General features: G+C 36.5%; 1 protein-coding gene across 3 annotated transcripts in view; it reads right to left on the reverse strand.

The window, feature by feature from the left end:
• The window catches only part of LOC107742294 (H(+)/Cl(-) exchange transporter 5-like), a 33,278-nt gene extending 15,003 nt beyond the window's left edge, over positions 1–18,275 (reverse strand). For 2 of the 3 annotated variants that reach the window (XM_016555209.1, XM_016555208.1), the window contains exons 1-12: positions 17,966–18,275; positions 16,835–16,967; positions 11,359–11,507; positions 11,187–11,286; positions 9,818–10,005; positions 8,422–8,544; positions 7,111–7,317; positions 6,678–6,758; positions 4,938–5,501; positions 3,965–4,151; positions 2,853–3,251; positions 1,276–1,492 (exon numbers count right to left, since the gene is read on the reverse strand). In XM_016555209.1, the coding sequence (XP_016410695.1) occupies positions 1,276–1,492; positions 2,853–3,251; positions 3,965–4,151; positions 4,938–5,501; positions 6,678–6,758; positions 7,111–7,317; positions 8,422–8,544; positions 9,818–10,005; positions 11,187–11,286; positions 11,359–11,507; positions 16,835–16,964 (2,345 nt within the window). In that variant the 5' untranslated portion in view covers positions 16,965–16,967; positions 17,966–18,275. Of the gene's footprint in view, positions 1–1,275; positions 1,493–2,852; positions 3,252–3,964; positions 4,152–4,937; positions 5,502–6,677; positions 6,759–7,110; positions 7,318–8,421; positions 8,545–9,817; positions 10,006–11,186; positions 11,287–11,358; positions 11,508–16,834; positions 17,007–17,965 lie in introns of all 3 variants that reach the window. The other variant, XM_016555210.1, reaches the window with a different exon arrangement.
• Between the last annotated feature and the right edge of the window lie 166 nt (positions 18,276–18,441).

An 18,441-nucleotide genomic window follows, 5' to 3' on the forward strand; every position in this document is an offset into this window, starting at 1 on the left:
GAACCTCATACAACAACACACAAATATGGGAGAGTTCACTCACAATTGATTCCAATAGAGAATGACATTAGCATGTTGCTAAGCAAACCTATTTTGTTGTACCAAAAAAAAAAAAAAGGAAAAAAAAGCAGTCCCTCAGTGTCATATAAAATATTCGAAGGCCCAAGTTATTTCTGATACTTCTGCTGTACTGACAAAGCTGCTTAAAAACTTTTTATTTACAGAAACTAGGACTATAGATATATATAATAATAATAATAAAATATGAATAATAATAATAATAATAATTCCCTACAAGTTCCAATAATGTTCTTCAGAGTTTACTTTTTTTATTATCACATCAAATGACTTTTCTAGTTTATTTTTACTCACATATAGCTATTTTCAGCTATTCCTGACAAAGCTGCTTAAAAACTTTTTATTTACAGAAACTAGGACTATAGATATATATAATAATAATAATACTAAAATATGAACAATAATAATAATTCCCTACAAGTTCCAATAATGTTCTTCAGTGTTTACTTTTTTTATTATCACATCAAATGACTTTTCTAGTTTATTTTTATATATATATGTGTGTGTGTGTGTGTATATATGTATATAACACTTAAAATTCCTACATACAGTATATCCAGGTTTTTCATGACCGTGGGAAACCTGGTTCTTAAAAAAAAAATAAGCTAAAACGGCTAAAAATAAAGATGTAAGCTGACATAATTTTTTTTAAATAATTCTATATCATTTTGACAGTTACCCTTGGTAGTGTACTGAGACCCTCTAATGGGCCCTGGCAGTACAGGAAAGAGCCCTGGAAGTATCATTTAAGTACATATTATACATTTATTCTCAACGTTTCTCTCAACTCTTGTCCAGCATTTTGAAAGAAAGCTTAGCTCTTTGCAAGCTATTCTAGGGTTACCTTATCAGATTGTGATGCTGTTTTGTCCAAATTAGGTTATCTTAGAAGTTTGCGTAGTGTCGCTGCCACGTGTTGCCTTTAATGCTTGGTAGCTCACCAGTTTTTGAACCAGAGCTAACATGTAACTTTAGGGGTGAGATTAACATTTTTCAATCTGAGCTGCGTTCATAAACTATAACTGAGACATGATCACTAAAATGCTGTTTATTTCTCCTTGGCCCAGTCAAATCTAAAAAATGACAGCCTCATTCTGCTTCTCATGGGAGAAAACAAATATCTGCTACACTTGTATCTCAGCTACTGCTTCAAACAGACCACACAGCTATGCACATCATCCATGTCCACAGACTCACCCGTTCTGAATGACGAGGCACTGACGCAGGCCGAGCTTGCGGAAGATGTCCACTACGATTTCCATGGGCGTGTGCACAGTGACCGTAAAGGGGCTGAGGTCTAAGATGCTGCGCAGTTTGACTGCAGGAGGTGCACTGGGTGACATGGGTGGATCACATTCAGTGAACAGGATGGGAGACATGCTGACCACACCCTCCTGATTCCGCCGGGCATTTTCTAAGATGATGGAGCGGGGAAAAACAGGGAAGTTAGCTGGATAAACTCAACACTAATACATCAGTTACAACAAGGGTTAATTAGCTAAACTTCTGTGGCAGCCCATGGACCGTTCAGAAACCATCATATTGCACACAAAACTGGCTGAAATCACTGCTTCCAATCTGATTGGCTGGCCTCTCTAAAACGTCTTGGATTCAGTGTACACCAGTTTTTAATCAGTCATCCAGGGAACAAAGTTGCACTTACAAGGCGCCAGGCTGACAAAATCTCTGTGGTATCAACTCTTTGACTGATAATCAAGGGTTTGGTTTGAGACATTTAGTAGCAAGAAAATAAGATACCCTCAGGCACAACTTGATCTCCCTAAATATCAGAAAAAATAAAAGATAACTACTTTGAGACTGTGGTCGGTTGCATCAGTAAGTTGGCTGGTTTGTAAGACTCTGACAGTCAAACCGATGTCATGATGACCTGCAAGTAATTTCTACAGAAACAAAGAGCAATATATGGCCTAGAAATAATGTAAGAGTAGGTTTAAATTTTATTCTTTGTTTTTTTTTTTATATTTTCATACTTAACCCAAACTTTTGAAAGATACTGTATCACGGTTTCCACAAAAAATATTAAGCAGCACAATGGTTTTCGACATTGATAATAGAAATAAATGTTTATTGGGCAGCCAATCAGCATATTCAAATGCATTTCTGAAGGATCATGTGAAACTAAAGACCGGACTGAATTAATTTCTCAATATTACAGTTTTAAAATAAATGCAGCCTTGGTGGCCATAAGAGTCTTATTTTAACCTCATAAATCTTTTGAATTTTTTAACAAAAAATACATAAATAAAAATAATACTAATCATATGTATAAGTCTCTTCTGCCCACCAAGGCTACTGCATTTATTTGATAGATATATATATATATATATATATAATAAAAACAGTAAAAAATTATATTTGTTTTACAATATAATTTATTCCTGTAATCGCAAAGCTGACTTTTCAGCAGCCACTACTCCAGTGTCACATGATTCTTCAAAAATAATTTCTAATATGCTGATTTGTTGCTCAAAAAATATTTATTATTATTAATGATGAAAGTAGTTGTGCATTTTTTTCAAAGTCTTATAGTTGAAGTGAAGCAGTCAGGTTTACATTATTTAGTAAACTGATTTCCACTTTAATTAAAATATAACAAACACTATTAATGTAACCATTTGAAAGAAAAAAGGCGTGTGATGTCACACTTTAACTGTGATTTTTGTTCATACACACATACACCCCTTGTTTTCTTTGACTGAGAAAACCCTGTAAATAGCATAAATATGTGGAGTGGCCAATAAAAATACTCTCACCTAAGGATATGACCAGATCCCTCCTCAACACAAAGCCCACCAATCTCGGAGACTGCTGTGAGATCACCACAGGAAAGCCGCTGTAGGTGGTGTCTGCGATGAGTCTCTCCACCTCCTCTACAGTCATTCTGCTCTCCGTCAGCACAGACAACAGTGGGTCGCCCCGCCGTGGCTGCATCACATCTGTGGCAAGAGTCTTGTGACGGAATTCTTCTTTGGCCTCCAGGAAAGGGTAACCGTTGAGGCGGATGTGGGCCTCGTAGATGCTCTCACGACCCAGAGCGTCCGCGACCCATTTGCTGGTCATGGCGGCAGCCATGAGGGGCACGATGTACTCTAAACCTCCCGTCAGCTCGAACATAATGACCACCAGAGAGACAGTCATACGGGTCACGCCACCTAGAGTAGAAATTAGAAGAAAAAAAAAACTCTTGCTTGCTAATTTGACAATATAGCATATTATGGGCTTACATTTCTGCCACAATTCTGCGCGCGAAAGATCATATTTTGAGCGCACAAAAGTGCATTTTGCACGCACGCGATCTGAGTTTTGTGGAGAAAATGTTCGTTTCGCAAAGAAAAAAGTCTTTCGAGCGCACGGAAATCAATTTTGCATTTAAAATACGTTTTTGGATGTGTGCAGACCTTCTCTTTTGCACGTGCAACGTTTCACTAGCTTGCTCACCTGATGAGAAAAAAAAAACTCTTGCTTGCTAATTTGACAATGTAGCATATTATGGGCTTACATTTCTGCCACAATTCTGCGCATGAAAGATCATATTTTGAGCGCACAAAAGTGCATTTTGCACGCACGCGATCTGATCTTTCGCGCGCAGAATTGTGACAGAAATGTAAGCCCATAGCATATAGCCTAATGTAGTGATTTAATGGTCTCTAATGCAAATTATAAAACTAACAACACTTCATTAAAACTGCGACAGTCAAATGAGTCAATGACTCTGCAAGGTCAAGCTACATTCCTGAAAGCCACCATTAAATGCTTCTGCATGGAAGACTGCACAAGGCAATTTGGTTGCAAAGTGAAAAATAAATAATCTGGAAAATGAATGTTCAGGAAATTTTCACAGAGATGCAGAAGAATCACCCCTCACCCAGACAGGCTGCTGCGCCCACCATGGCGTACAGGCCCGGCGTGATGCAGTCTGCCCCTGGAGAGCACCAGCCTCTGAAAATGTCCCCTTCGTGGTGGCGTATGGCCAGCTGCTCCATGCACACACCAAGAAGTCGGCCTGCTATGGCCCCCACCGCCATACTAGGTATGAATAAACCAGATGGCACCTGGAGAGAGAACAAGGAGCAAGACGGAATTAAAAGATAGAGATGACAGAGCTCACTTGATATGCTTTGCCAACTTATGAAAATGTTTTTTTTAAGTTTTATTGTGACTGGGCTGAATCAATACCACATTGTTGCCTTTCTTATGATGCCAACCTCTGGTACGGAGAGTATTAATAATAAATAGATACCCAAGGCAACAACAAATAAACAATCTCAGAGGATGAACCAAAAAATGTAAATAATAATAATAATAAAACTAAATAATAATATAATATTTTAGTATTAGTATTAATGGTATTGTTAATAAAATTGAAAACCATTAACTATGATTGTTTATATATAAACATAAGAAATTAAGAAATCTTGCCTTGCCAACTACATTAAATAAAATTAAGTATTTTGAAGTTGAAGAACTAAAATGACTAAAAATAAAAATAAACCTAAATGGAAATATTTACAAATTCTAAAACGAATAAAAATGACAAGTCACATAACAAAATTATTAAAATTAAAATGAAAAAAATATAAAAACAAAAAAAGCAATTCAAACTATTTTAAATACTATAATAGTATTAACAGTAAAACCCGCTCACAAACTTGTCACGTGATAAAGCAAAGAAACAGAAAACTTTCCAAAATTATATTGTACCATGGTAAATCTGTGGTATTAAAGTTACACTATCTAAACTATTATATTATATTAACTCATTTAGTGGTTTTATACTCAAAACGGTCCTGATATTTGAATCTGTTTTGCCTTCAAAAAAATACATCTGGGTCTTTTACCTTCATGCCAAATGTAACCACAGTGAAGATCATCTTTAAGAGCAGTGCAAGAGCTAGCTGCCACATAGCTGTATAGAGATCTGGCCCCACCAGCCGAGCCCCCAGACCATTAGCGGCAGTGGCATTAACGCTTCCTGATGCGCTTCCACTGTTGCTGGTGTAGCAGCAGAGTTTCGATGAGTCCAGCAGACCACAGTCATTAAACAGCTCGGAGATCAGTTCGCTGCTGCTCATCCGGGTGTACTCGATTGGGAACGCTAGAAACGCTGTTAACAGGGTGACCACCACAACCTCAAGGACAGGGTAGTGCCCAAGGCAGGTGTTCTTTCGGAGACGGCACCAGGCAATGTTAGCACGAATAAAGAAAGCACCCCAGAGGCCACCGAAGATGCCCAGAAGCACAAAAGGTATGAGTTCCAGAAGATGCCAGGGAGTGTGGAACTCCACGTAGAAAAGGACCAATCGGCTGTTGCCGAAGGGATTAATGGAGCGAAGGGTGAATGCTGCGACCAGAGCAGCGAAGAACGAACGCCACAGAGTCTTCAGAGGGAAGTAGTAGCTGACCTGAAAAAGAAATGCATGAGAAATATGGTCACTGTCAGATGTTAAAACAACATTCAGCAGATGTTTTCACAATTTTAGATTAAGCATTAGACTACTGTGAAAAACAGTTTGGGGTCAGTGAAAAGTCAGAAACAAACAAATACATTTATTCAGCAAGGACACATTACATAAAATTACACATTATTTCAGTTATCATACATCGAGTATGCCTTGTAATGCACATTATCATGTAATGTACAGTCTCATGAATAATTCAAACCACAGCTAACACATTTTAACACTTATCAATTCATTGTTACACTATGCAATTTAAATTCGGAACAAAAAAACAACAAGATATAATGTATTATAATGCACATTAATATAATAAATATAATGCATTATAGCCTTTAATAACCCTTTAGAATGCATTACAAATAAAGGCTTTAAGTTAAGTGTGACCAATGTTTCTTGTCAGCATATTAGAACCATCTCTAAAGGATCATGTGACACTGGAGACTATATTTTAAACTATCTTAAAATAGAAAACAATTACTTTTAATTGTAATAATATTTAACACCATTTCTGGCCAACATAAATGCAGTCTTGTTAAGCATAAAAAGAATTTTCACAAACATAAAAAAACCCAAAAAATCTTACCTACCCCAAACATTTGAACAGTAACGTATATGTGAATTTTTGAGTCAATAACTCATTTTTTTTGTGTCTTTCAAAATTACATTAAAAATGCAATGCATACAGAAAGTCAAAGGACAATAACAATGATAAGAATCTATGATAAACGTTTTAAATTTTACAAATCTTTTGTGGGGAATAAAGTTAAAGTATTTCAGGGAATTATAACCATTTTGAGCTCATAATTAAAAGGCTTTTATTTGTTCATTTATTTATAAAGAAAAGTAAAACAGTTTGTTTTATAATATTATTTTTTTGTTTTGTTGGCCAAATAAAATCATATCATCATGACAAGTATTCACATTGAATCACAGAGAGTCTCTCAGTTGGTCATGATCATAAAATGACCCACATTTAAAAAGCAGCCTGTCTGGGTTTATACTGGTTTCTTTGGCTGATTGTACAATAACCCCTCCAAAAAAAAAAAAAAATCAGAAACATAAGTCAGAAATACACATCTCATTGTTTATGGAAGGACTGCTGAAATATAAAATGCTTACCTCTTCCAGACTGAAAAGCACTCCTCCAATAGGAGCACCAAACGCTACAGACACTCCCACTGCAGATGCTGCAGACAACACCTGATACACACACACACATATTTACATTCCATTGCATTCTTATTTCCTAACTAATATGCACAATAAAGAGCATATTCACCCTACTAAATTCATGAACAATCAGCCTATACGGTCTAGAAAAAGCCTCGTCTGTTCGCTATTTCCATTACCAAATTGGCACTGGCAACTTCCAGCACATCAGTTAACAGAGACCAAGCCAAGAGGCTTATATCAATGTATTACATTACAAGTTTTGATCCAAGACACAAAATACTTTGTTACTTTTCCATCAGTCTATCCCACACTCCCCTCTCCCTTATCTCTCCATCACTCCATTCCTCCTCTCCTTATCTCCCGCCCCAGTTCCTCTCACCTCTCGTCTCTTGGCCTCATTTCGACGGTATTTGGTGAAGAAATGGCATAGGACGTTTGCGCAGCAGCAGGCTACGTGAACCAGCGGACCCTCCTTCCCCAGACTGAGGCCGGACGAGACGGCCAGCACCAGTGTGATGGTCTTGATGATCAAAGTCCACTTCCCTAGGTAACCCCGAATTATAAAGCCACTCAGGATGGTCTTAATCTGCAAGCATTCAGGATTGGTTATTCAGGATTCAAAATGATTCAAAAACTGGCCATTTTCCAGACCATAAGTTGAAGAACGGTTTTGATTCACTTAAGCAGTTATTCTTGGCATACGAACATGTCTTAATGGATCGTTTTAAAAACAGCCATTAAAAAATGTCCTTAAATCTCCTCTGACAACTCCTCCACATGAATTTAAATCAGTAGTACAACTACAATAATCTAACATGGGGTTTTGTCAGACAGACAGTGTGACTTATGTCAGAAAGCCCTTCATTGTTCTTTCTGCCAAGGTTAGAGAGCAGAAGCAATTGTGGTTGAACATCTGAAAACAGTACAGAAAACTGTAGAACTGTCGAAAACTATAATAAACAGATATAATCTGTATCCGGAGGCGGACAGTAGTGACGTATTTTTACTCTGCTGTAAAAGTACTTCTCAGGTGTCTGTACTTTATCAGAGTGTTTTGTTTTTTTTAGAAAACTTTACTTTACAACATTCCAAAGCATAATATTGTACTTTTTACTGCACTACGTTTCATATTAAATATAATTTAATACTTAATTACATTAGAAATCTATTACTTTCTTACTTTTACTCAAGTAAAAGTAATTCAAAGATTTACTTGAGTACAAGAAAGTACTAAATTTTTAATGCTCTTACGTATTAAAGGTAAAACAAACAACAACTTTTATTCATGAAATGAAGTGCAGTAAAAAGTATGACATTATGCTTTGGAATGTAGTGAAGTAAAGTTTTCCAAAGAAAAACACTCCGATAAACTACAGATACTTTTTAAATTCACTTGAGTAAAGTAAAAATACTTCACTACTGCCCGCATCTCACTTTACTGAGACAGTTTGGAAAAGAAAAAAAAAAAGAAGATTTTAAGGTATAAAACGGCTATTAAAGCCTGACTCACTACTGTGCACTTAACAGAGGGGTGTTTTTTAAATCACATTTAAAGTGAAGCAGAAGAGACAATGTGATTGTACGGCTGGAGAAAAGCTCTACAGTGAGTGGTTTGTTGGGAAAAGAGCTTGAATGAGTGGAAAGATATATTACATATATAGTTTGTATGAGCGTTTGATGAGCATCTCACCTCTGGTATTCCTGAACCGCAGGCATAAGGGGCAAAGGCTCTCACCAGAATCACTGCGAGGAAGGCGAAGAGAAGAGCCCAGCACATATACATGAAATAATTCACCACATACAATCCAGGCCCCTGCAGGACACACACAGGAAACAAAAGAATCTTATACACCGTCACCCCCTACAGGACATATTCACAGTTAGGCCACAATTATTTTTACATGCTACATACTATTTACTCACATTCTAAAGTCTGTGAACCTCGATTTATAATTTTGAGTCTAAAAATAATAAAGAAATGAATGCTGGAAGATTTGAGGATTGTTAAGGCTTATACCTGCCTCATCGATGAGGTGTTTAAGAGTCTTTAAAATAATGCCTCAAAACTCAAGAGACAGCATCCTAAAAATGATCTAAATTCAGATGTGAATAAATGTTTAAATTCAAAGAACATACGCTACCATTTTTTTTTTTTACAAAAGTAAAAATATAATTAAATCTAAGATTAAAATGCATGTTTTATTGTCATTTGTTCAAAAACAATATTGTAGCTTTGTACCACAAGGGGGTGATATACACTACCATTCAGAAGTTTGGGGTTAGAAATTAGGGGATAGAAATGTTAGAAGTTGTTATTTTTATTTCAAATGAAAAAAAAAAAATAAGCTGCATGATTGTCTTCAACATTGAAAAGATTAAATGTTTCTTGAGCACCAAATCAGCAGATTAGAATGATTTCTGAAGGATCTTGTGACACTAAAGACTGGAGTTTTTAAATCAGTGATACATTACATTTTAAAACATTAAAATCAATTAGTCATTTTAATTTGTAACAATATTTCAATATTCAATTGTTAATATATTTTTCGTCAAATAAATTCATCACTGTTGATCATAAAATACTTGTTTTTTAAAAACATTTAAAAAAAAATGTTACTGACCCCAAACTTCTGAATGGTAGGAACATATCAACAAGTGAAGAACTCGAACCACAGTGAAGAAAGGCAGCTGGAACTCATTTCATTAGCCTTCGCAAAACACTCTGTCATACATTTACTTGGAAATCTTTGCGCTAAACATGTTTGTAAAGCTTCGATTCTGCTAAATTGGAAACACTTATTACAACAACCAGACAGAAAATGAAAAGGAAACAGACATCTGTCCTTCATCTGTCAACATGTCAGTAACAGTGTGATATTTTATGAAAACAATAACCACGAATGTTTGCGCTCTCTCATGTCACTGGAAAAATTAATGCAAAATTTCATGCAAAGCGGTAGACAACAACATAATGATGAAATGATTACAGATGTAATATTCTCCTCCTGGTATTGTACTCGCTCTCGCACTGGTAACATGGATCTCTGTCACACAATGCGCCTGTCTGGGACAAATACAGAACCCACCTCACTGACTCCAACCATGAGTTCTGCCCAGCTTTTCCACTGAGGACACTTGTCTCTTTCCTGGAAAGTGGTCTCATTGGAAGCCCAGCAGCAGTGTTCGTGATTAAACCAGAACCCGTTCAGACACACGCCCTCTTTAAGGTCTGTCATCCAATGGGCAGCAATGTCTATACCTCCGGCCAAGGCCCCTGGGAGACATGGGACACAAAAGACCTTCAATTCACATCATATGAACATATTTTTCCGACAATAATCTTTTTACATTTCCTAAAGAGAATGAGAGTGGTGTTTGCTAATGCAGACTTGCCCCCATAATGCTACGATATTTTGGGAGTTTGCCAGATCATTGCTATGTGGTTTCTACAGTGCAGTTTTAGCACATTGCTAGGTGTTTGCTTAATGGCCCAAGTCAAACAAGCTCATCCTCAAGTTTCTACAATATTCTAGATACGATCCTAGTACCCTCTTCAATGCAGGTTTATGTTTTTTTTTGGTTTTCAATTTTTATGTTGCCCATCAGGCTAAAATCTTAGATCTGACAGTGAAGAAAAGTGATAGCACATCTCTTGTCAACATTTGAGGTATCATTCGCTCTCCCTATGTCACAAATAGTTATGATGAGTTGTGTACTTATGAGCAAGAGTAATACTGCTGCTCGCTAATTTTCTTTATATGAAAGCCCATTTCTGACACACACACACACACATACACACAAACATGCTTTGGTAAATCATAATTATTAAGTCATAAAAAGTCATAATTATAACACACAAAAGACAAAATTCTGAGATACCAAGTCATAATTATGAGACAAAAATGTATAAATGACAGTCAAAATGTTGGTCATAACTGAATTATCTTATTATTATGACTTAGTATTTCATACAACATTTTTGTTATAATTATGATTTACCAAAGCATGCTTTATCCTTAGATGACAGAAATATGCTTCTATATACTATCAAAGCTTATTTCCGACATGAGAAAAAAAAAACATGCTTTCAGAAATCCATTATGAAAGTCATAATTATGAGATAAAAAGTCAAAATGATGACACAGTATGTCAAATAATTATAAGATAAACGAAATCTCAAAAATATTTGCAATACAAAGTCAACAAAATTCTTATAATTACTCTCCCTCTCATAATTTCAACTTTTTTGGTCACAATTATGATTTACCAAAGCATTTTTTCCTTATATGGCGGAAATGGGTTTTTATACTTTAATGATGAACGCAGAAAGTGCTGTAAAATTAAAAAAGTATTCAGCAGGGGCCATTAAGCAGGTGATATTTAGTAGGAAAACAAAGCAATCAAGATGTGCAAAAGTAAACAGGAAGTAGGGAAGTAAACAGGAAGTGGGCTGACCTGACATGAGTCCAATGAGAAGCATCAGAAGCCAGCCGGAAAAGGCATCACTGATGCTGAAGAGCAAGGCTACTGTGGACTGCTTACTCTTATTGGTGATCTGAAAGAAAGATGAGCTGTTAAAGCAGGAACTGAAGGGTGAGGTTTCATAAGCAGTTTCATTCCCGCTCACCTCTCGATGCCGATCTCGGTCTTTAGACTTCTCCCTAACCCAGTCGATGGTGTTGAAGTCCTCGTAGGTACCAATGCCAGGAACAGTGTCATCCAGTAGATCCAACAGCTTGGGACTGTTGTTTGGCCTCCATTCTGCTTTACAGCGGCCTACAGAGACAAAACACAACAAATTCTCATGGGAAACCAGCAGACACTCTGCATATTTGCGTGCAGCAGTGCATGCCTATGCCATTTTTCTATTGTGCAAATAGAATGCAAATAAAATGGCAATTAAACATGGACAATTCCCATTGTGGTTTGAGAGGAATAACAGATAGCAATCAGTTCACTAATGCATTGTCAGTCAGAGCTGTTAGCGTGTGGGTCAAAAGTAATGCACTTTGACAGAGCCAGACAGACTTAACAAAACCACAAATAACACTGGATGAAGTCAAAGTCAAAATACAAACCAGTTTGAACAGGATTCACAGTGAATGTTACATGTGTTGTTTACACAATACATAAAGCACTTTTATTTTACTTCTAGCATGTTTATTCAGAAACAATGACTAACCATGAAAACACAAAATCCTTTATTCCAAGAAGAACTATAATTGAAGTAATTGAATGCTACATTTAGAGTCGATACTATGCGATACTATCGGACTAGACAGGAATTGATAACTAGACAAGCTGCTTTGGCCATGGTCGTAACAGAATGAGCTTTATTGCCAAGTATGTTTACAGAAGGCTGGGTGATAAAAAAAAAAAACATTTACAAAAACCTCTCTCTGTATTTTTTGGCTGAAATGCGATATACAGTATATCTCTGTATTTTGTACGCTTTCTATTTGGATACAAAAAAAATCTGTATTTATCAAAATATATATATATATATATATATATATATATATATATCCTGCCCAATGCTGTCCAACAAATACATATTAAAGGCTATGAAAACAAATACAGTGAATGTAACCATGTAGGTTATGCTATATATTATGTGCAAAAAAAGGGTTAAAATTACATTACATTATAGCATTGTAACACTACAATCTAATAACAAACATAATGCTTTTTAAAGCAGAAGTTAAATTCACTAAACTAAAACTTAAAACAAATAACACCAAAAGCGCAGACTAATTGTATTAATTGTAAGTGCTATTTTGATTCCCCCATTATAGTCACTTTATAGTTAGTGCTATCATAAAAATACACTTACCTGTAGGTTTAAACTTCTACACATGGCACATTTATTGTCCAACAACAAATATTTTAGCAAAATGTATATTTTTGTCAAAATTACTCTATTGCGCTCTGTCTGTTTGGCGCCGTCTCGTTCACTGACGTCTGTGAAGTTTAGCAGAGAATCGCGTACAGAAGGCTCATGCACTCCTGACAGCAAAATTAAAATCTTTCCATGACTTTCTAACATTTACAGATGGAATATATACCTGTAAAATATAAAATATGCACAGAGGAAAACACTAGGGGTGCTCCGATCAGGATTTTTGAGGCCGATCACCGATCGCCGATTACAGAAAGCAGTATCTGCCGATACGATCACCGATCTTTTTAAAGCCTTCTTTTTATCATTTATAACTATTCATAGTGATACTCCAATCAGGATTTTTAGACATTTATTCAGGGCCTGAATTTCATTTTTGAAAATGGGGGGAATTCCTCTCTTGGGTGACTCTTGTGAGAGAAGCAGCTTTCACACAGGAGTCTGCAACTGATCCGCGGCTGTTTACTATACAAACACAACATTTATCCATTATTTTGCTTTCAAATCCAAACACTGTCACTGAAAATGCTTTTTCAGCATTGCGGACCGCAACCGTGCGCAGTGTGCACGCTTGATTAATCTGTTAACATGAGCGCGGGGAAAATACGCACCACATTCGCACTGCAAACAGAGTAATGTGAACCTGGCGTTATGTGTGTGCGCTGCGAGTGTGCATGAGCGTTGAATGGTTAAACACTGGCAAGAATTAAAAAGTAATGCAATTTATAAACTTTAGTGACGATGGGACACTGCCTCGATTGTGCAAGAGACAATCCCTGTGTCAACTGTGCAGCGTGCAGCTCGCTTATAGACAGACGCGATGTGTGGTGATTTGAAGACATTTGCGTATTTTGAGAGAGCGCGCGCGGTGATTCACTCTCGCGGTTTGTGAAATTATGTCTCACACAAGGTTTTCAAATTACTTTATTAGTTATTTAATTAAGAAATATGAAGGTGAGTACCTCAACTTCAGCATTATAATTATTTCACCCGCGCCAGACAGAGACGGTGCCACTGCATGTCGTGCCAAACCTCTCACGGCAGCGTCATCAGCTTGAGATCGTTTTTTTTTAGATCTGCCTTTTAGAGACCGCCGATCGATCATCCCAAAGCGATTATCGGCCGATAGTGATCGGTTGCCGATCAATCGGAGCACCCCTAGAAAACACCACATCTCAAACGCATTAAACAGCCTATCTGTCAGCACATGAGGCAAACCGCTTTAAACTACACGTTAACTATATCTTACAAGCTATTTTAAATGAATATGTTTATTTTTCAGATGCGCTCTATGAAACTAAGGTATATCGATATAAACGGTATTGCCTCATCATACCATATCGATATATCGTACAAACTCGATATACTGCCCAGCCCTAATACACACAATGAATTTGTACTGATGATTAAGTGAAGTGAAACACACGTCAAATGTTTCAGATCAAACAAGTTTAGCTGGTCTAACACAAAAAGACACCAGGCCTTCAGACTGGTTCTAAAAAAATGTAATACAAATTCAAAGATTCAGGTTCAACTCGAAACAAGGCTCTGACAGCACAGCACAAAGCAAAAATTTAGAAAAAAAGGCCAGCAAACATTTTGAACAGAATCTTCTTCAGTGCTTAATTACAGGTGCAAGAGTCATCTTAAATTGTAATTAGGTGCTGAAAAAGTCATGTTGTAATCAAAACGTTTGCCATTCCTCAGCAAAGCTTTGTTTGTTTTTATCTTACACTTGCATTTTTGGTTGTCTTTTTTAATGTTTGAATGTTCAAATCATACTCAAATAGGCTGAAGAGGAACTTAACAGGAAATAATAACAGAAAATAACAGGAAATTTTAGCGCTCAAAATAGATCTATGGGAAAATAAGGTTAAGGGAACAGTGTGGACTTTGACCCATAAACCTTTATTTGAGTCAGATGTACTTTGACTTAGTGGAAAAACATTAAGGAGGAAAAGATGTTTAAAGCATGGGGGTTTAAGAGGAAGCAGAAGCTCTGTAAAACAAGTGTGCTTTTATTATTATTCTGTTCTATATGGTCTTATTCAATTCACTTTGGTCTCATATGTTGGGTCTTTTACTTATGATCCAGTTAAGTAAAAAAACAAATTAATAAAAGGAGTAAAGACTGAGTAAGAGAAGGAAAGAGAATAGACATTTATTTACCATGAAAACAGCAGCTCAACCTAAAATTAACTTTCATTGTACTTCCTCTCAGTTCTTAAAATCTTCAAATCATTCTTAAGAAATGAAATTATGCAAATGTTGCTGGTATCTTTAAAGTATAACTGTGCTGACATAACTCCAATGAATACTGAGCAACGGATCATGTGACTTGTTCTGACAACAAGTATCATACTTCAACAAGTGGTAAAATGCACACGGAGGCGGTAACTACATTTCCTGCCTGGGAAAGTGACTCATGACTGTCTCGTACATTTATCAGTATAATCATGTCATGCTTGCTGTAAACCTCAGACAGAATTGAGGGCACACAGTTCTGTCTCCATGAGCTAGACTCTCCAAAATACTTGTCATTGATCTCTCCCCTCCTCCCTCACTTTATTTTCTCTTTATCTCTCAGTGCATCACTGAAAACAAAGCTGAAACACACAGAGTGCATAATGTTGCCCTAGGTACACACAATTCATTAGTATTTTGCCATTGTTTGCTCAAACATTGGAAGAATAAAGGGTTTTCATGCTGAACTTCATTCGAATTATTCAGAACACCCACACAAAACACATGCACACATAAAGAAAATTTCACTAACATAATAGTACCATAAACAACCATGGTAATACTATGGTGCTCATTTAAGTTCCTTGGAACAAGGATTTTAGCACGTAAAATCCTTAAATACAAATATGTTCCACTTCAGGCTGTGGCACACGTGTCTTTTTGCTGTGAAATCTTCACTGACTTTTGTATATACACATTTTGAATAACTTTTATATTGTTTCAAAATTAACAGTTTCAAAATGAACACTTAGTTGTTTCCACCATGGGATAAAAAAATAATAATAATAAAGGGAATCTGCAAGTCACAAACTCATAATTGTGAACAAACTGAGAATTGTGAGATGTAAACATGAAAAGTTTATACTGACTTTTTATCTCACAATTCATACTTTTTTCTTGCAATTCAGAATTATTTTTGGATTCTGAATTCTTAGAATTGCAAGAAAATGTATGAATTGTGAGATAAAAGTCAAATTATCCTATCCTTTTTTACCTTATATTTATTAATTACCTGATTATCCATACATATTTTTTGTTAGTTTTTTTTTTTATAAAAAAAAATAGTGTTCAAATGTGAGTATCAAAAATACAACAGGTTATGGAGGAGTGCTTATTTGCATAATCGCTCGATCATCATTGTATTGCACTGCATTATGATTTGACCCCAACAATAAAAACTAGCTTTGGTAACTTAAGCATTTAAATAACATCTTACTACACCGTAATTTTGGGATATATTTATATGCATTTTATGCTAGTCTGCTACACTGCTAAAGATCTCACTGAGTTACATTACAAGCTATCATAATTTCATCTTTTTGGCCATATAAATATCAGCAACTGCACCAAACTGCATATTTTTTGCTCAGTTTTTTTACTCCTTGAGCACTATATCACACTATATGAACCATAAAAACCTGTTGTATCGAATATGACACTCAGTAAAAAAAAAAAAAAAACATGCAAACTTTTTTATCTTTTAAGATTTTGTCTAAAACGTTTCCATTTGAAAGAAACTAGACTTTCTGGCTATTTCATAAATCAGGCTTCACGAGGTTAAGGTAAAACACAGACAAGAAGGAAGAGTGAAATGAGGACGGTGCTGTAGATTGTGAAACAGACACGAAAAAGGAACTTCCTGGTATGATAACAGTCTGTCAGTGACATGACACACAGCATCATCAGTATCTGCGCAGAGAGCAGAGTGATCTGATCCCACCAAACTGACACCTAGATGTTTTACAAAACAAATGTGTGATACTCCATTCAAACTGTAGTCTATGCTTTATCTATCAAATATTGTTTGTAAAACAAAACCTAAACACCAAAACAAACCAGTTAATCTTGCCAAAGCATAAAGTTCTTTGATAAAAGCTAAAAAAATAAAAAATAAAAAAAAAAGTACAGTGTGTCTAATATAAGAGGTTAATATCTTCTGTAGTGCGTGCGTGCGTCCTACCCGCGCTGTAATCTCGATCCAGAGGCGGGACATCCTCACTGAAGTCCACTGTAACATCTGAAATATCCACCAGCTCATCATCACTGCTTCCACTCTGATAATTATCGTCGCAAAACCCTCCGTTGTCCATCACCTTTGTCAGAGCGGAGAGAATAAAAGGTCATATAGTGGACTGAGGGGTTATTCTTCGTCCACTTATCGTCCTCAGCAGTCTGTTGCGAAATTACGACATCGTTCCAGCAGAGCAGATATGAGCAATCACTAATAAACATGATACAATTCCAGTAAATGGTGTGTTTATCAAGATTTTAATGACTATACTGGTCACGCTGAACGTTATTAATAAACCAAAATGAAGCGGTTCATACGAGTCTACAGTTCAGGAATCGGGCTACGCTGGTCGCGCTGTGTGTTTCTGATTCACTAAAAAGAATCGGCTCATACGAGTCATTCGTTCAAGAATCGGACTACGCTAGTCGCGCTGTATGTTTTGATGCCCTAAAAACCGGCAGATGAATCATTTGTTCGTGAATCGCTCTACACTGCAGAGCCAATGGCGGTGTAAGTATTAGTAGCCTATAAATCGAGTAAGTAGTGCAGGAAATTCATAAGAACCGGTTTCCAACCTACCGCTTTGCAACTGTGGGGCATCGGTCACCCACCTTTCGACTAGGTTTCTGAAATTATGTTAATAAAACTCACTCAGGTTTCAAACTCCACCACTTCCTTTATCTTGCTCCGCTAACATTTTACAAACCAACTAATATAATATTACACAAACAATTTCCAAAAAACACAACATCGTCGTATGAAGGCTTCCGAGTAAGTTACGTTAGTTAATACTGATTTTATTGACCACTTTTAAAGTCATCAGATAGTTTGTCAATTATTGCAGAGTTAGAACAATAAAGTGACCTAGTTATTGATGTCCTCTATTTGAGTATTTGAAGTAGCTGATAACACTTTACCCTTTGGATGTTTTAGTTACCACATCTAAACAACACAACTGTCATTTATCTAGCTATCTGTCACGCGACTCTTCAATCGATGCTAATTCGTTCTTCAGAATGATTCGATCAGTCCAATTGACTCTGAATTGGCTGGACCTGAGCAAAAAAGTTTGATACATACCACTGTGGTTCTTCAGGTAGTGGTCGCTATTAGTACTGTACTTTACGGAGGCGCCAAGTCTTGTGATCTGGATTTTAAAGTCCTTCGATGAAGCAATGCCGACCTAATCTTTCACAGCTGTCTGCCAGTTCCGTCAACTGGTGCGTCACACTTCATCCGGCAAAAGCATCTCACAGCCTCTCCAGCCCGGATGCCTTCAGTCCGACCGTACAGACCTTTAGCATGTGATAAAGCTGAAAGAGGAAGGTGTCCGTGTACCGATGCATCGTTGGGCAAGAGGGGTTTAATTCAATAACTGTTCCCTTCCTCAAAAACGTGAACGGCTGAACTTGACGTGTTTGGAGGTCAATAGCGCCATCCAACGTATTGGGGAGTTACTGAAATTAATTTCATTTTTCTCCAGCAGCACTTATATTGTGAAAGTAGTGTGTGACAACAAAGTCCTTCAGATAAACAATTTTAAGCATTTTTTCTAA

Source organism: Sinocyclocheilus rhinocerous, unplaced genomic scaffold (assembly GCF_001515625.1).
Source record: "Sinocyclocheilus rhinocerous isolate Xijiao unplaced genomic scaffold, SAMN03320098_v1.1 scaffold75, whole genome shotgun sequence".
Classification (NCBI taxonomy): domain Eukaryota; kingdom Metazoa; phylum Chordata; class Actinopteri; order Cypriniformes; family Cyprinidae; genus Sinocyclocheilus; species Sinocyclocheilus rhinocerous.